We start from the raw sequence: 17,610 nt of genomic DNA, 5'->3' as shown, positions 1-17,610 counted from the left end.
TTTTTTTCCTAATGAGACTGGCTTTCTTTTAGCTCAGAATGGCTTTGAATTCATTATGTATTAAAGGATAACCTTGAACTTCTTGATTCTCTTGCCTCCTAAACTGGGATTATAGCCTTTCTTTCATGTTGGTTGTGAACCCAGGGCTCCTTACATGCATATTACTAGGAACTGTGTCCCTAGCACTTCCCTGAGACAGTGTTTTACTGTCTTGAAATTTATTCTGTAGCCTAAATTGGCCTTGAACTTGAACTTGTGGCTATTCTCCTGCCTCAGCCTTCCAAGTGCTAGGATTTCAAACATAGTCTACCATACTCAGTTTGTTCATTCCTTTCTAAGCCCCATTCACTGTGCGTAAGAAATAGCAGGTTGGTGACTGGGTTTGGGACAGTGACTGCCAGTTTCAAAAGCTGTGAAGACTGATGAATGGTATTGATCATTTTTATTACATTTATTTGTATGTGTGTGCCTGCTCATGCGCATGCACCATGGCATGTATGTCAGAGGTCAGAGGTCAACTTGCAGGAGTCAGTTCTCTCCTTTCACTATATGGATCCCAAGGATCAAACTCAGGCTTGGCAGCAAGCACCTCTACCTGATGGGCCATTTTCCTGGGCCCTTGACCATACGTTTTCAAAGGTGAGCAGACTGAGGGAGATGACTTGGGTATTACGGTCAGGATTCTTTCTGTGTTGCAATAGTCCTAGTAGCTCCTCCTTCTCCTGCAGGAACCATGCCAGGAAAGTCTTTCTTTGCCAATATTAAGACAAACAAACAAAAAAAGGCATCAATAAAGAAGCAGACAGTCTGTTCTTTCTTCTGGACTGCCAGTTGGTCTCAAAGTCCATTGTAATCAATTGCCTAGTGTGGGTTATATCATGAGTTCTAGGCCAGCCTGGGCTACACTGAAACCCTGTCTCATAAAAGCAAAAGCAAAACAATACCCAGACTAAAAAGAATGCCCAGGGGCTGAAGAGATGGCCTAGCGGTTAAGAGCACTGACTGCTCTTCCAGAGGTCCTGAGTTCAATTCCCAGCAACCACATGGTGGCTTACAACCATCCATAATGGGATCTGATGCCCTCTTCTGGTGTATCTGAAGACAGCTACAGTGTACTCATCATGTATATAAAATAAAGAAATAAAACCTTAAAAAACAAACAAGCAAAGAATGCCCGAAAGGCCTTTGGGAGTATCACTACTTCTCCAGAGAGTGTTATCTAATTGTGTCCCTCCCTATCTCCCTGTGCCCTGTCCCCACCCCTCCCCCACTGTCTCTCTGTTCTCCTTGCCCCTGCCCCTCCCTCCCTCTCTACCTTCCTTCTTCCTTGCCTCCCTCCCTCCTTCTCTGCCTTCTTTTGTGTTTTTGAATCATAGACCCAGCTTGCGGGTCAGGGCTCTGGAATCTTCTGTCACATGTGGAGATTAGAGGACAGTCTTGGGTGTCAGCCTTTATATTTTACCTCACGTGTGACAGGGTCTCCACTTGCCACTCATGTACAAGCTAGCAGGCCCTCGAACTTCTGTGGAGTCTTCTATCTCTACCTCCCATCTCATTGTAGGGGCACTGGAGTCACAGGCCTGTGTTACTGGGTCTGTTTTTACCTGAGTTCTAAGGATCGGAACTTAGAATTTCATTCTTTCCTGACAAAAGCATTACAACTAAGCCAGTTCAAAGTCCCAAATTTTTGTTTGTGTTTCGTTGTTTTGAGACAAGTACTTACCAGATAACCTCAGCTAGCCTCAAACTTCTAAACTTTTGCTTCAGCCTCCCTAAGGCTAGAATTACACCACTGGCCTGACAGTAAAGCACAGATTTAAAAAAAATAGACTCTATTCTCTTGTTTATTTTTTCCAAATTTTGAATATAAGTATTATATTTACATCATTACCCCCAACTCTTTCTCGATTTCATGTCCTTTTCTTATTACTGTTATATACATACATACATACATACATGCATATAAATTTATAAACAGAGCCTGCTCTGTTTATTTAGTGTGGCTCCTGTGTCTGTGTGTTTAGGGCTGACTTCATGGGACAGGCTCACCCATCATGGGGCTCTTCCCTGGAAGAGACTGATCCCCTCCCCCTCAGCGGTCACTCACTATCTGTAGATACTTATCTAATGTTGAGACCCTGTGAATTTTCCCCATGTATGATGGCATGTCTACAGGCGTTGTTGTTCTTTCAGGTCTCAGGTCTTGTTGCGATGTCATGGGTGCAGCTTCCCTGTCATACATAGACAGTACTAACTCCCAGTCAAGGCCCTGGTCCTCTCACTCCTGCAGTCTTTCTCCTCCCTCTTCTGCTGTTTTCTGAGCCTTTGGTTGTAGGGGTTGTATTGTGGCTGTATCAGGTGGGGTTGGTCATTTGTTCTATACAGTTTGACCAGTTGTGACTTTCTGTATTGGTCTCTGCTTCTTTGATGAAGGACGAGTGTGACACTTATCTGTGGGTGGAAGGATACGTATTTGGAGTGCAGGTAGGAATTGTGCTGCTTTATGAATGTGGCAGTAGGAGGTTCTCCTAGTAGGGTCATTGGCCTTACCAGCCTCATGGAAGACATGATGAGTTCCTTCCTGCTGAGAGGATCTTGAGCCCAAATGGCTGTTGGTTACCCTAGGAGATAAGTGGCCACTATTACACCTTATAGAGCATCTTGCCGTTCTTGTCCTTGATATGGCCTGTAGGCATCATAGCTACTAAGTAGACTATTGGTTGTTTTCCATCTGTGTCTGCCTATATGCATCCTCTCAATACGTTGAGAGCCTATCCTCAGAGACATTTAACCAGATCGTAGCCTGGCTCTTAGCTTGGGATTTTACACTCTAAGCCAGGTGTTTCCGCACATATCTGAAGTCTCAGCATTGGGGAGTCTGAGGCAGAAGACTTGCCATTACCAGCCTGGATTACAGAGTGAGACCCTGTCTCAAAGGGGGAAAAATCTTATTCTTCAACTAGAGCTCTCAATAGAAACATGAGCCACACAAATGACTTAAACTTTTGCTAGTATCCACATCCACTTAAATAAATAAATAAAAAAAAGAATGAAACTAGTGTTCATATTTTATTTGACATAAGACCCCCCCAAATATATTTCAGCATGATGTCAGCATTCAGAATTATTACTTCGTGTCTTCCTTATTTGTCCTAAATCTTTCAAATCCCATGCACTTTGCCCCATATCATATATTTCTTTCTAGGGGTGTGAGGGGGTAGGATTTGAACCTATGACTTTGTGCTTGCTATGTAAGCACCTGACCACTGAGCTGTAACTTCAGCCCTAAATGTTTGATTTTATCCTAAGCAGTGTGTCCTGGATCAGCCCCTAGTCACTACCCCCACCTCGCTGGCAATTGGATTCTGCAGGCTGGCCAAAGCCTGGATCAGCCCCTAGTCACTACCCTCACCTCGCTGGCAATTGGATTCTGCAGGCTGGCCAAAGCTTTACCCCTGAGACCCCTCCTTACCTCCTCTAGCCACTTTTTTTTTTTTGAGTGTTTGCTGTTAGGAGTGACAAGCAGGTCTGAATGTTACCCTCAGCCTGCTTGACCCTGCTCAGTTAAAATGAACCAGAAGAGCAGCCGTGGGCCTTAGACTGGGCACAGAGCTTAAGGGTTAACACTGAATAGGATTAGCCATTCTTCCTAAGCCCAAACTAACAAAAGATGAAAGATAAATGTCCTATCATCTTGACCCAAAACTAACAAAAACTAAACAAGAAATTTTCTTTTCTTCCTTGGCCAGAGCTATCAAAGGCTGAAAGCTAAAGCTTAAGTTCAGTTAGCGGTCTTCTATGATAAACACCTGTGTGGGTCTTCGCCAGAATGTGATGGACTGCAGAATTATAACAGCAATGAAACACGTTTGTTTCTTTAGCTGGCAGGCCTGGTAGGTATAGTGTAATTCTCACACCCAAGGCTCATGTAGTCCTGTGCAGAATACAGTTACCATGCTCGTGCCTAGTAAAGCTTCAGTGACAGACTCAAGATAATAACACAAGGCGGCAGCTCTTTCTGGAGTCCCTCTCCCTGCCCCCATTCATCCCCTTTGCAAGGCACACTACCCTTCCCTCACACTCAGGTTTCATGAGGTTCTTCCTCAGTCTGCATGTGGTTGTTCATGCTTGTGATCTCTCAGCACTTGGAAAGCTGAGATAGAAGGCCTGTCTGAGTTCAAGTCAGTCAGTGGTACATATCGACGCCCTGTCTCAGAATAGCTGCTGGAGAGATTACTCGGTGGTTAAGAGCGTGTGCTACTCTTGCAGAGGACCCAAGTTGGGCTCCCAGTACCCAGAGGGTGCTCACAAGCATCTGTAACTAATCCTAGTGGATCCCACATCCTCTTCCTACCCCTGTAGGCACTGCATGCACATGCTACACATACATGCATGCAGTCAAAACACTCATGCTCATGGAATAACAATAAATCTATCTTTGAAAATAATTTTTAGAGGACTAAAATAAAAACCCCCTCTACCTTTCCTCTGGTTTCTGTTTGGTTCTTTGTTTGGGAAGGGGCTCTCTAGGTAAGCACAGGTAAGGACAGAGGCGATTTTCTAGCTCTCCAAGTGTTCCATCGCTGCCAGATCACAGCTCAGTTCTCAACGTGCTTTAGTTGTCTGTGAGCCCCTCCAACACTGCCATGCTGGCATACTGCAGTGCCTCTGTTGTCTGTCCCTTCCTCCTGAGACTGTCCTGACCTGAAATGCTGTCCTCATGGAAGTGCACCCATTGCAACAGTAGTGAAGGTATTTTAGTACCTGCTTCAAGGGGCTGGTGATGTAGCTCAGGCAGTTGGGTACTTGCCTTCTTCAGACCCCAGTGCTGTATAGAACCAGGATGTGGTGCATAGCTGTCATACTAGTACCAGGAAGCTGCAGGCAGGAGGATCAGGGTCATTCTGAAGTTCCTAGAGAATTTGAGGTGCACCTTGGTCATCTGAGACCCTTCTGAGAAGTGGGATAATGAGTATCCATGCCATGGGACAGGGTCCAGTGAGTAAAGAGCTTGCCACACAGGTATGAAGACTAGCCTTCAGATCCTCACCACCCACTCAGACACAGGGTAAGCATAGTGGCCTGTTTGTTATAATGGTGCTGAGAGGTAGAGGCAGGGATTCTCTACAAAGCACTGACTGACCAGTCTGGCAAGTTTTGAGTTCAAGTGAGAGACCCTGTGTCATGGTTTGAATATGTTTGGCCATTGCAGTGGCATTATTTAGAGGTGTGGCCTTGTTGGAGTAGGTGTGTCACTGTAAGTGTAGGCTTTAAGACCCTATCCTAACTGCCTGGAAGTCAGTCTTCCACTAGCAGCTTTCAGATGAAGATGAAGAACTCTCAGCTTCTCCTGCAACCATGTTTACCTAGATGTTGCCATGCTCCCACCTTGATGATAATGGACTGAACCTCTGAGCCTGTAAGCCAGCCCCAAATATATGTTGTCTTTTATAAGGCGTTGCCTTGGTCATGGTGTCTGTTCACAGCAGTAAAACCCTAACTAAGACACCCTAGCTTCATGTATAAGGGGAAGAGTAGTTGAGAAGGTTACCCAACATCAACCTCTGGGCTCTAGAAAAACATGCACACATACACACACACTCACACGCACACACACACTCACATACATACACACTCACACATACACACTCACACATACACACAGGCATACACTCGACACACGCATACATGCACACATATACACATACATAAACACATACACACACACAGACATACACATACACACAGACTTATACCCCCCCACACAGACATATACATATACATACACACACAGAGGCACACACACACACACACACACAAAGTGGCTATACATATCTGACTTCTTGATATACTGGAAGGCCAGTGTGGATTGGGAGTGATGGGGTGGGGTGTGCGGGGAGGTCCTTTCATCTTGAGCATCCAGCATCTGTTAGCACGAATGGAAGAAGTGAGTGACATGGTCCCAACTGTGGTTTAGAACCCATAGGATACAAGTGGAGGAACTGATTAATGAGTAACTCAGCTGAAATGTCAGGACTCAGGCAGGGAAAGCCAAGGATAGATTGGAGAAGGACCAGGCCCTGTGACTGGATGGCTGTTATGAAGACGCCACAAATGTAGGTTGGCTGGGCGCCCTGAGATCTGGGTTTGTAGATAAACAGCTTTGCAGGGAGCCATCAAACTTCTTGGTGGAGCCTGTTTGCCTGTACTTGCTTTCTGCAGTCTTCAAGTGGATCCGATGCCACTTGTGGCCTTGATTGTGCTATTTTGGGGGCTGACCCTGAACACACCGTAGCACCTGTAGCAGCGTTTGGCAGTTCAGTGAGCTCCTACTGGTCTGCTTATTGTGTAGACCAGGCTGGCTCTAACACAGAGATCTGTCTGCTTATTATGTAGACCAGGCTGGCTCTAACACAGAGATCTGTCTGCTTATTGTGTAGACCAGGCTGGCTCTAACACAGAGATCTGTCTGCTTCTGTAGACCAGGCTAGCTCTAACACACAGAGTAGACCAGGCTGGCTCTAACACAGAGATCTGTCTGCTTATTGTATAGACCAGGCTAGCTCTAAAACCAGAGATCTGTCTGCTTCTGTAGACCAGGCTGGCTCTAACACAGAGATCTGTCTGCTTCTGTAGACCAGGCTGGCTCTAACACACAGAGATCTGTCTGCTTCTGTAGACCAGACTGGCTCTAACACAGTGATCTGTCTGCTTATTGTGTAGACAAGGCTGGCTGTAACACACACAGATCTGTCTGCTTCTGTACACCAGGCTGGCTCTAACACACACAGATCTGTCTGCTTCTGTCTTCCAAGTGCTAGGATTAAGGCATGAACTGGTATACTCCCAGGCAGGTCAGCTGACTCTTAGCCAAGGAGTGCCAGGGGCCTGGGGCACAGTGAGGGAAGACGTGGCGACACTGCCATTGTTCAGTGTGAGTAGAGGAAGGAAGGCTTTGGAGCTGCAAGGCCTGGCTCACCTGACAGTTTAGTTTGTAGTAGGTTCATTACCTCAAGAGCCAGCAATGTTGCATACAGCCTTTAGATGTTCCCGGGAGACAAGGCAGGTCCATGTATGAAGAACCAGTCTGACCAGTTGAGTGCTGCGTCTGAGGTTGAGTGGCCAGAACCAACTTGCCCCAGGAAACTTCTGTTCAGTGACTCCTTGGATTGAGACTTCTATAGATTTGTGATAGCCTGTGGCTCTCACAGCCTTTGGCAGGCTTACTATTTTTATCAAATTTTTTTTTCTATTACTCACTATGTCAGGAATCAAAACTAATTTGTCTATGGCCTGTTCAGTTGATCTTCATACTTTCGTTAAGTATTTGTTAAATGTACAATATCTTCCTAATAAGCCTTGGTTTTGTGTTCCTTAGATTTTTCCTTCAAATTGCTTCTTTCCATGTATGACTGCTTTGTCAGAAATTAAAAAAAAAAAATGTGCATGCTAAATCTTAAGTGGGGTTTGTTCTTTTTGAGAGCAGCTCTCTCACTTAGCTTACATAGAACCCACTAATTAGGCAAGGCTTCCTAGCCAGTGATCCCAGAGTGTTCCAGGCCCGGGGTTACAAATGTGTGCCACCGTGACCTACCTGCCTGTCTGTGTGGGTTCAGGAGTTGAACTAAGTCTTCATGCTTACAAGACAAGCACTTTCCTGACTGAGCTGTCTCCCCAGCCCTCCTAGTTTTTCTTACTTTTAAGATTTATTTTGACTTGTGCATGTGTGTCTATGTGAGTGAAGGCAGAGGCTGGAAGAGGGCATTAAATCCCCTAGTGTCAGAAACACAGGTAGTTGTGAGTCACGTGTCATGGATGTGGGAGCCAAACTAGATACACCACTGAGCCATCTTTGCAGCCCCTCTTCTACCATATTTTAGCAAAAACAAAAAAAACAAAAAACAAAAAACCTCACTCCCACATTCCTGCTGTTTTGAGGAATGTAAATTAGTGGCATTATGGAAAACATATGGAAGTTCCTTTAGAAAAACTAAAAATAGAGCTACTGTAGGATTCATGCATCTTACCACTGGGCATCCATCTACAGAAAGCAAGATGGGCTGGCTCAAGAGGTGTGTGCACTTACGTGTTTCCCTTAGAACTGTTCATGGTATCCCGCCTGGTATTTAAATGGCAGTCTCTTGTGCCTTGGTGTGGATTCTCTGAAGACAGGAGGCAGGACATAGCATCCCCCATCTCCAGATCCTGGCACGGGGGCACGGTCGAGACTGAGTGGCGTGCGTGCTGGGTGCTTCAGCTGAGGTTTACACTCTCTGCTGTATTTCTCACCAGCACATTGTGAGATAGGCACATGGTAGTCACCACTTTACAAATGAAGAAACAGACAGAAGCCATGGGGAGCAGGCTCACACTGCAGTCCTCCCTAGAGAGGCTGAGGCAGAGGGATGGCTGAGTGTTTGGCAGAGTGAGTCTCAGGCTAGCCAAGGCAACATTGTAGGGCCATATCTTAAAAAAGATAAAACTGAAGAAAACATAAGTGACTTTTTAGTCCCACAGCTAAGTATTAGTGTAGACAGGAGTGAGGAAAAAGCCCGAGTCAGATCTCACCCTACACCTCTAACTAGTGAGCTGGGTCACTGATAACCAGCCACCACCGTGATTGGCGATTTTCAATAGAGAGCTATGGGTGAACCCATATGACTAACCCCGTTTGAGATGAACATAATGACTAAAGGTGAGGGTGTTGCTTGCTTGCTTTCCTTTTGGTGTTGAAGATTGAGCTCAGTGCATGCTGGGAAAGTACTCTTACAGCACTGAGAGGTGTCCCCATCACCTAACACATTGTATGAACCAATTTATCCAGCATAGCAAAAGAGCTGGGAGTACAGCTGTTGATTTCTCCAGTAAATCAAAACTGTTCCTTTTTATTCCATGTGTTCCTTCTTCCTATGGGATTCACAAAGTATAACTCAAACATTTCTTTCTTTTGTTTGCTTTAGAGAGAGTCTTGCCCTGCAGCCAGTCTGACCTGGAACCACTATGTTCTAGACTGACCTCAAAGTTACAGCAATCTTACTTCAGCCTCCCAAAGCCGGAGACTGCAGGGGGAAGTCACCAGGCCAGGCTTCTTTCTTTCGTTTCCTTCTTACTTTGCTTTGTTTCTGATGTTCTTAAAGTAGAGCTTTGGTATATGTAAGCTGTGTGGCCCAAGCTGTTCTGAAACTTCTGGATTCTTAGGTTCAAGTAATCCTCCTGTTTCAGCCTTCCTGGTGCTGCGATTCCATGTAAAGCCACCACACCAGGATTTCCATCCAGCTCTCTTTCTTTTCCCCATCCGTCCCTTCCCACCCTCCCACCATCCCCTTTCTTTCTGAGACAAGTCTCACAAAATAACCAAGGATGTCTTCAAACTTGAAATCTTCTGGCCTCAGCATCCCCAGAACAAGGACTACAAATGTGGCTCCCACTCCTGGCTCGCTCTCTCTCCCTTCCCTCCCTCTCTCTCTGTCTCTCTTGTTTCTGTCTGTTTATCTGTCTGTCTCACTCTTCCTCTTTATTTCTTTCTCCTTTCTTTTTCTTTTTTTTAATGCTTAGATCCACCATAGTGTTTAATAAACACTAAACTATAGCCTCAGGTTATTATTATTGTTTATTGAAGAACAGGGCAATTTTGCTATGCAGTTGGAAATACAGTTCCTTGATTCCTTGTGTAGGCCCAAGATGGCTTTTGTTTCTGTTTTAAGTGGTTGTCTGTGTTTCTAGATAGTTCTTAGATGTTCTATGATGTGACTGACAGTAATCTGATCACTTCTTGCTGTCTGTCTCTTGTTTCCCAGCAACTTCACTGTGTCTAGTTGGCTGTTGTTGATCAGTTGGTAGCTGGCATGCATTCATGTGTGTGTGCATGGCCATGTGGGCTGCTAACCAGGTTTACTGGTATTGGCATCAGAATCCCTCTCCTTGTCTGTCTGAGCATTGCCAGAGGGGGCGGGGGGAATGTTTTTTTGTTTTTTGTTTTTTGTTTTGTTTTGACTGATCACGCTGTTTTGAGAGGAAAGCTCTCTTTGTCTCCTCTCCTTCTCTCCCTCAGCAGAATAGGAAGCCGTGTCTTACTGGGGTTTTCCCCCATGTACAGTACTCTGTAAAGGCCAGGAGTCAGTGATGACTTAGGACCAGTGGAGGACTCCAAGTAGCCGAGGGAAGTCACGAGGTTAGGTGTGAGTAGTCTGAGGGAGTCAGCATCCCACGGGGATACTATGGCGGGGGGGGGGGGGGGGGGGGACCTTGGCTTTGACTATTAAACTTTATTAAGAAACCAAGTCAGGTTACAGGCCTAAATTGATTGGCATCTCTGTCCTCAATTTACCCTTAGATTTCCACATCGTAAGCAACTTCTTAAAATCATCTCGTCAGTCAGTATTATATATGTAAGCATACATGAAATAGGCCCTAGGCTTGGGAGTGATCAAGCCTTTAGGTTCATGAACTAAGACTCGGGGTAAGAAAACAAATCAGCAAAATATGCTCAGTAAAGACCCCGATTTGGACATTAGGAAACTTGACCACATTGGCCCCTGGACCTATCTGAGTGACAGGCAACAGGTGCTGCTCCCTAGACCAGCTTCCTCTGCTTTCAAATTGGTGCCCACCTGGGCCACCTGTTCTGCTTCCTCAGTGGGACATTGATCACTGTGGGTACTCAATAACCATTATCACAGGTCCCTCAGAAGGTCTGTCCTCAATCTCAATGTGGGGACATTCAGTGAAGGGGCTAGCTTTGGTTGAGCAAGTGTGTGGCTCGGAAACTTCCTCTCTTTTCCCTTCTAATAATCACTCTGAATTAACTTCTGTGACTCTGAGGTCAGGTGACCCAGGCTTTAAACCTGTCTGGTCCCCAAATTGTTTTCTCATCCACAATGACTAGGGTGTATAATTTCTAGAGGAGGGATGTTTGATCTCAGGCAAGGGAAAGTACCCGTGCTAGTGGGAATCGGGCAAGCCTGTTTGAAGGCTGTGAAGTAGTTTAACAGAGACAAAAGGAACAGCTTAGGAGGCAGGGCAGGTTTAAAGATTCAAGCCCAGGCCAGTGAGGCAAATCTGGAATCCCAGTACTTAGGAGGCTAAGATTGCTGGTTCAAGGACAGCTGGCCTATATAGTGAGCCCTTGCTCAAAGCAGAAAACCAAACAAACCCAAAATATAAGCTAAAGATCTAAGTCGAAGGACTGTACTTCCATCAGATCCCGTGAGCTGCACCAGGAAGATGCTGGACCTCAAGGGGGTCCAGATTGAGAAGTCATAGGAACTGCTACACTCAGGCCCCCAGCACCCAGGACAGAGAGGAAAGGAAACCAGGCTGCCACCAGAAGAAAGGGGCTGGAAATCAAAACAACACAAGTCACTGAAAACCTCTGAAGTTCAAACTGTGAATATGTTTGACCACAGCCACCTGTACCTGGTACACCGTAGAAGACATTCGGTTGTTTTCTTTCTCATAATTATTTAAATCTGGCCTGTACTACAGGCATTCATTGGTTACACCCCACTGACATTGTTAGTCACCTTTTAGGAGGTCTGACCCAGAGGAAACTGTGCACAGGTCAGATCTTCATGGGTACTGTGTATAGCTCAGTGCTCAGCGCTATAGAACATTCAAAGGCTTCTCTGTTCTCTGGTGTGCCTGTTTGTCACATGTGCCTTTGTTGATTATTTTCTTTTCTATTCTTATTTTAAATCTAGAAAGTATGAGACACAGGGGGCTCACAGCTGTAATCTGAGTTCTCAGAAGGCAGAGGCAGGAGAGTCACTGCAAGTTTGAGGACAGTCTTGTCTGTATAGTGAGTTCTAGGCCAGCCAGAACTACCTAGCAGGACCCTGTTTAAAAAAAAAGACCAAACCAACCCCAAACTAGAGAGAAGCAAAGAGGAGTTAAGACAGAGTATTCAGGCTTCTGCCCTTGGCTTGTTAGCTTCTTACCGGAGGCTGCATGGGAATGTCTTCGCAGTCTAAAGAATTTCGCTCAGAGGTTTATAACTGAGTGCCTAAAGCAAGGACAGTTAACAAACCCCACAGATGGGCAGCTGGCCAAAACCAAACAAAATAAAACAAAAACAAAAACAAAAAACCAGATTCCCCAGGTCAAAAGGGCCTATGGGGGAAGTGGCTGTGGCCCAGCTGCCTGGGGCCTCCTAACTGTACGCGTCTACAGACTCTTAGAGAACATTTTGTTAACTACATATCTAATGAAAGATTTTCTAGATAGATGTAATGGTCCATGGCTGAAATCTTAGCACTTGGGAGGCAGAGGCAGGACCATTGCCCCCATTTGGGAGCCAGAGTGGGGTGCAGAGTCAAATCCTATCTCAAACAAAACAAAACGAAAAGCTCCACCAAATTTAGAAAAAATCATTGCATTAAAATACTATTTTATCTTGCTGACTGAGTGTTTTGATACACCTTGCATTTCATACCTTCAATGAGTCCTTCTAGGCCTATCTACCAAGCCCTGCCTACTTCCTTTTAGACAGAAAGTCTCCCACTGTGGCCTGGAACTCACCACCAGCTCCCAGCTTTCTACTTCTCTCAGTCTCCCAAGCGCTGGGATCCTAGGCATGAGCAGTCACACCTACCCAGCCCAAGCACTTTGAGAGACGTGTTTCTTAATTGACACAGTGATTTATAGGTTGCAGATGTTTAATGATAAGTTAGGTTGCAGATGTTTCAAGATTAGTTCCGAGTGAACGGGTGATAAATATCCTTCAGCCTCAGATACTTATCATTTCTTTGTGTCGGGAGCATTGAAAAAAACCTTCTCGCCAGGCAGTGGTGGCGCACGCCTTTAATCCCAGCGTGCAGAGGCAGGCGGATTTCTGAGTTCGAGCCAGCGTGGTCTACAAAATGAGCTCCAGGACAGCCAGGGCTACACAGAGTAACCCTGTCTCAAAAAAAACAAAAACAAAAAAACAAAAACAAAAACAAAAACAAAAAAACCCTTCTCAACTAGCTACTTAGAAATAATTGTCAGTGTCAACAATTGTTACCTATTATACTATCCACCAAGCTCTTTCTAAGAGATTTCTCATTTTGGGGAACTGAATTGAACTAAGCTGAACTATGTACAGAAACAGGCGTGAGCTCCAACTTACTGTGTTGGCCCTAATTCATTTCTTCATCCCTGCACCTCTCTCTTTCTCTCCCACCCTAACCCCCAATTGAGTGTTGGGCCTCAACCTTTTTTTTTAAACTTTTGGAGTCAGTCTTGCTACTATGTAGACCAGGCTGCTCTCAAACTTGTCAGTGATCCTCCTGCCTCAACCTCTCCAGTGCTGGGATTACAGACATGTGCCAATATATCTAGCTGTGGTTTTTAAAATAAATTCATAACTGAATTACAGTTGAAGTCAGAGGCACCAGTATACAAACTGAAACCAAATCAGACCTGTGAGCTAAATTGAAAACCTTTCAGGACCAAGCTGTAATTGAGGAGACGGCTCATTTGTCTGTCTGTCTGTTTGACTATTGTGTCTTCCTGACTCTGGAAGAAGACTAAGTGGAAACTGTAGATTTTGATGTTTGCCTAGGTCTCACCCCCTTTCAGCACCATGGCTCTAAGCTGTAGTTTTTTTTTGTGGCTGAGTATCAGTAGTGTTGTGATCATAAAAAGAGAAAGAGCTATAAGAATATGTTCTGTCGAGAGGTGGCGGAAGGGGGTGCCTCAGCAGGCCCATGGGGCATCCCTTCCCCCTGAGGGACCAGACACATGCCGGTATAGTATAAAATAGAGTTTATTCGGGGCATGGGGAAGGGAGTTAAGAGGGTAGCAGAGGCAGAGAAAGGCAGACAGAAGGAGAGAGTAGAGAAGTAGGGACTGGCCTTGACCACGTAGAGAGAGGGGGGAAGGGAATGGGGAGAGAGGGGGGAAGGGAATGGGGAGAGAGGGGGAGCAAGGGGCAAGAGACAAGGAGAGAAGCCGGAGTAAGAGAGAGAGAAGGGGACAAGCAGCCCCTTTTATAGGGTCAGGCCTACCTGGCTGTTGCCAGGTAACCATGGGGAGGAGCACACCTAGCTGCTGCCAGGTATCTGTGGGGATGGAGTTTATACAGAATGCTAACAAGTAGCCTATGTAAATAATCAGTATTAAGAATGTTACATTGAAAAAATGTAACTTTAGTACTGAGTGGAGGGAATGGCCTTGTTTGTTAAACTGGCATCTATTTTCAAATAACTTAGTTTGTTTGTTTAGGGAGCTCCGGAACAAGGCGAACATCCAGTTTGGAGAAAATGGAACAACTATATCTGCTGTCACCAATAAGGCATATGTCTTTGAACGAAACCAATCTGTTGGAGACCCTACCGTTGACTTGATTAGAACAATAAATATTCCTCTGTTGGTAAGTATCATTATCAGGGCTTTGTGGAAGGAAGATGGCAAGCCTGATAGATTTAAGAGCTATTATTTTATGATAATAAAATAAGAGCTAAATAATTTAAGAGCTATTTTATGATAAAATATAGATATTATGGGGAGGAGGAATTCATCTTGCTTAGCATGAGTCTCTGAAATTTAATTCCAGCATCATCAGAAAACAAACACAAAGTATACGTATGCCCAGAGACTTTGATTTGTGTGTGTGTGTGTGTGTGTGTGTGTGTGTGTGTGTGTGTGTGAGTGTGTGTGTGTGTCCCTCCTGGCCTCCATCTTGGCATTGATTCTTCTTCATCTGCTTAATGCTTGAATTACAGACATGCTCCAGCAGCAGTAAGTGGCCAGCCTTTCACATGTATGTACTTTTACTAAATATATAGATAGAGGCTTTTTTCTGAAGTCTGTAAAATAAGGTCATTATTCAAAGACTAGGTCTCTGGGATTTTTTCCTTTGTGTTCAGGATTAACATTTATGCAAATAAGGAATGACTTTTTTTGGTACCTGGGAATTTCAAACAGATTTGTTTGAAATTGTCTTAGATACCTACTAGAATTTGCATGTTACTTCTTAGATTTTTATTTTAAGTTAAAAAAAACTTTAAGACTCATTGCCACTTCCCTCCTCTTTCAGATCTTTGATTAGAATCTACTGTGTTTTTCTTGGTCTCAAATTATAATGACAATTTCACCTTATAACACTTGTGTTGTACCTATGCCATACTGAGATCCATCGGCATTCTTTCTTGAAACTGGATCTCTTGTAGCCCAGGCTAGCCTACCACCTTTGTTTGATGTTTAATGTGGTGCTAGGGATCAAATTCAGAGCTTCCTGCATTAGTTAGAATGCTTTACCCACTGAGCTGAATCCCTAGCCCTCCAGGGAACTTTATCACCTGCACCAACCTCCTCTGAAGCTTTCACTCTAAAGTGACTGTGGCTTAACACTGATGGAGGACCCAGGACCTTCTGGACGTGAATCTGAATCTTGCCTCCCCTTGCTGCTAAAGGCTCAAGCGACACTTTGCTCAAGGGGAAATGGAGCCACCTTGTGGCCAAAGGTCCCTATGCGTTTATAAGATCTCTGCTGGGCTGGAAAGATGGCACAGTGGTTAATACAATTGACTGCTCTTCCTGGCTCACAACCATCCATAATGGGATCTGATGCCCTCTTCTGGTATATCTGAAGACAGCTCATATTCATAAAAAATAAATAAATAAATAAATATTTTTAAAAAATCTCTGCAACATTGGCATCATTCAGAGCCTCCTAAAGGGAAGTTTAAATTCACATCTACAATAAGATGTAATATGAGCTTGCCCTGGTGGTCCAAGCCTGTGGTCCCAGCTTCTTTCTGTGGCAAAAACTGGAAGATCAAAAAGTCCAGATTGGGCTCCAGAGTGAGTTCAAGGTTAGCATGGGCAACTTAGTGAGACCCTGTCTCAAAATTTACAAAAAGGGTCCCAGAGTTTAGGATAGAGATCAGTGGTAAAGTATTTGTCTATTATATGCAAGGCCACAAAATCTGGACAAACAGAGAAACAGACAGACAGACAGACAGACACAGAGTAATATGAGAAAGAGCACTAGCTGAACACTTACTCCACACAAACACAGGAAGGTCTGGTTGGATTTTCTGTTTGGTCTCCACAAACATTTACACCTCAGTTTTCGGTCCGTTCTGTAAAGGGACAGAAAGAGAGCCAAGTGGGTGTTTTTTGGGGCACACTGGCTAACCTGCCTCTGCTCTACAGACTGTTGTGGACCTGGCCCAGCTGCCCCTCCTCCGGGAGATCATCGAGGCCATGCTGAAAGCCTATCAGCAGAAGCTGTTCGTGACTCACACTGTACATGAACTGCTCTGGGGCTACAGAGATGAGATCTTGTCCCTCATCCACATTTTCAAACCTGACATCTCCCCTAATTTTGGCCTGTTCTATGAGGTAAGTTTTCTTCCTAGAACCTGTCTCCAGCACACAGGGAAAGAGGGTACACAATACAAAGGGCATCTTAAGTCTAGCTTTCTTTCAGGCGAAGACCTAAATTGCCTGGAGTTCTAAATATTTGCAAAGTCTGTGAAAAAAATAAGACAGTGGCTTTGGAAGGGGGAGGGAAAGAAACTCGTAAAATGAATAGTTGGGGACAGATAAAACTAACCTCAGGAGTGAAGCACTGAGGAAGGGTGAGGCCGTCTGCTCATATCCGGCCTGTGCCTGCCTGTCCAAGGTCTTGCACTCAGTGCATGACATCATTTCACTTCCTGTCTGGCAGAGGGCAAGCCTTAAGGGTTTACAAAACTTAGAGGTTGTTTGGACACAATTATAAACAAGTTTTAAATATTACTTCTGTGAGAGAATGGGTCCTGAAAGTTGAGTCTCACCAACATTGTTTCATTGTGAGCCAGCATCTTGAGGGCATGGTCCCTAGAATGTCCTCGGGAAGGTTAATTTAAAGTATCCCAGCATTTCAGATGCATTTTGGTATTGTAATGCTTATATTTGATCATTTTTAAAATGGTGATGCTCTCACTTCTTTCCAGAGAAATGGAACTAATGACGGGGAGTATGTTTTTCTGACTGGAGAGGACAATTACCTTAACTTTACAAAAATTGTTGAGTGGAATGGAAAAACGTAAGTCCAGAAAGAGTTTCTAGCATAAGGTGTTTCAAGTTTTCATTCAAAACAAAATATACTTTTTTTTTTATCCTCCTAATTTAATACTGGGGCTGTTGCTTAATTGGCAGAGCACCTGCCTTCCATACACAAAACTCTGGATTTGATCCCAGCAATGAAAAATAAGTTGGCATTTGTCTTTTGTAAAAAAAAAAAATGTTAGTATTCTTAAAATTACTACTTTATCAATCAAGATGAGGGTAAAAAAAAAAAACCCTTGAGAATAAGTATCAAAGATTTGTATGCTTAACATGGCCAGGCATGAATTAGAAGCCATGAAGTAGCTTCATTGGTTTTCCTTGGTAGTTATAGAATGATGTGTGGCAGCTGCAGTTCAAACACTGTCAAACCAGTATTTGTTTGGTGGGAGGGAGGGAGGGCCCACCTCTCTTTTCACTTCATGGGTGTGGCTTGTTCATGTTATTCTTCCTAAAGATGAAATTCATTTGTGTTCAGTATTATAATATTTCAAATAAAAAACTTTTATTACCTAATTTTTGTTTTTATACATGAACACTTCTAGCCTTTTAATAATAATAAGATCGCTTAGTCTT

General features: G+C 44.3%; 1 protein-coding gene across 1 annotated transcript in view; it reads left to right on the top strand.

Moving 5' to 3' along the window:
• Scarb2 (scavenger receptor class B member 2) overlaps positions 1–17,610 on the top strand; it is a 57,647-nt gene that overhangs the window by 21,191 nt on the left and 18,846 nt on the right. The window contains exons 3-5 of the mRNA XM_031391021.1: positions 14,203–14,350; positions 16,138–16,326; positions 16,923–17,014. Of these exons, the coding sequence (XP_031246881.1) occupies positions 14,203–14,350; positions 16,138–16,326; positions 16,923–17,014 (429 nt within the window). The remainder of the gene's footprint in view (positions 1–14,202; positions 14,351–16,137; positions 16,327–16,922; positions 17,015–17,610) is intronic.

This window comes from Mastomys coucha, unplaced genomic scaffold, assembly GCF_008632895.1.
Source record: "Mastomys coucha isolate ucsf_1 unplaced genomic scaffold, UCSF_Mcou_1 pScaffold22, whole genome shotgun sequence".
NCBI lineage: Eukaryota > Metazoa > Chordata > Mammalia > Rodentia > Muridae > Mastomys > Mastomys coucha.
The sequence above is the reverse complement of the archived record's forward strand: the minus strand, read 5'-3'. Positions and strand labels throughout refer to the sequence as shown.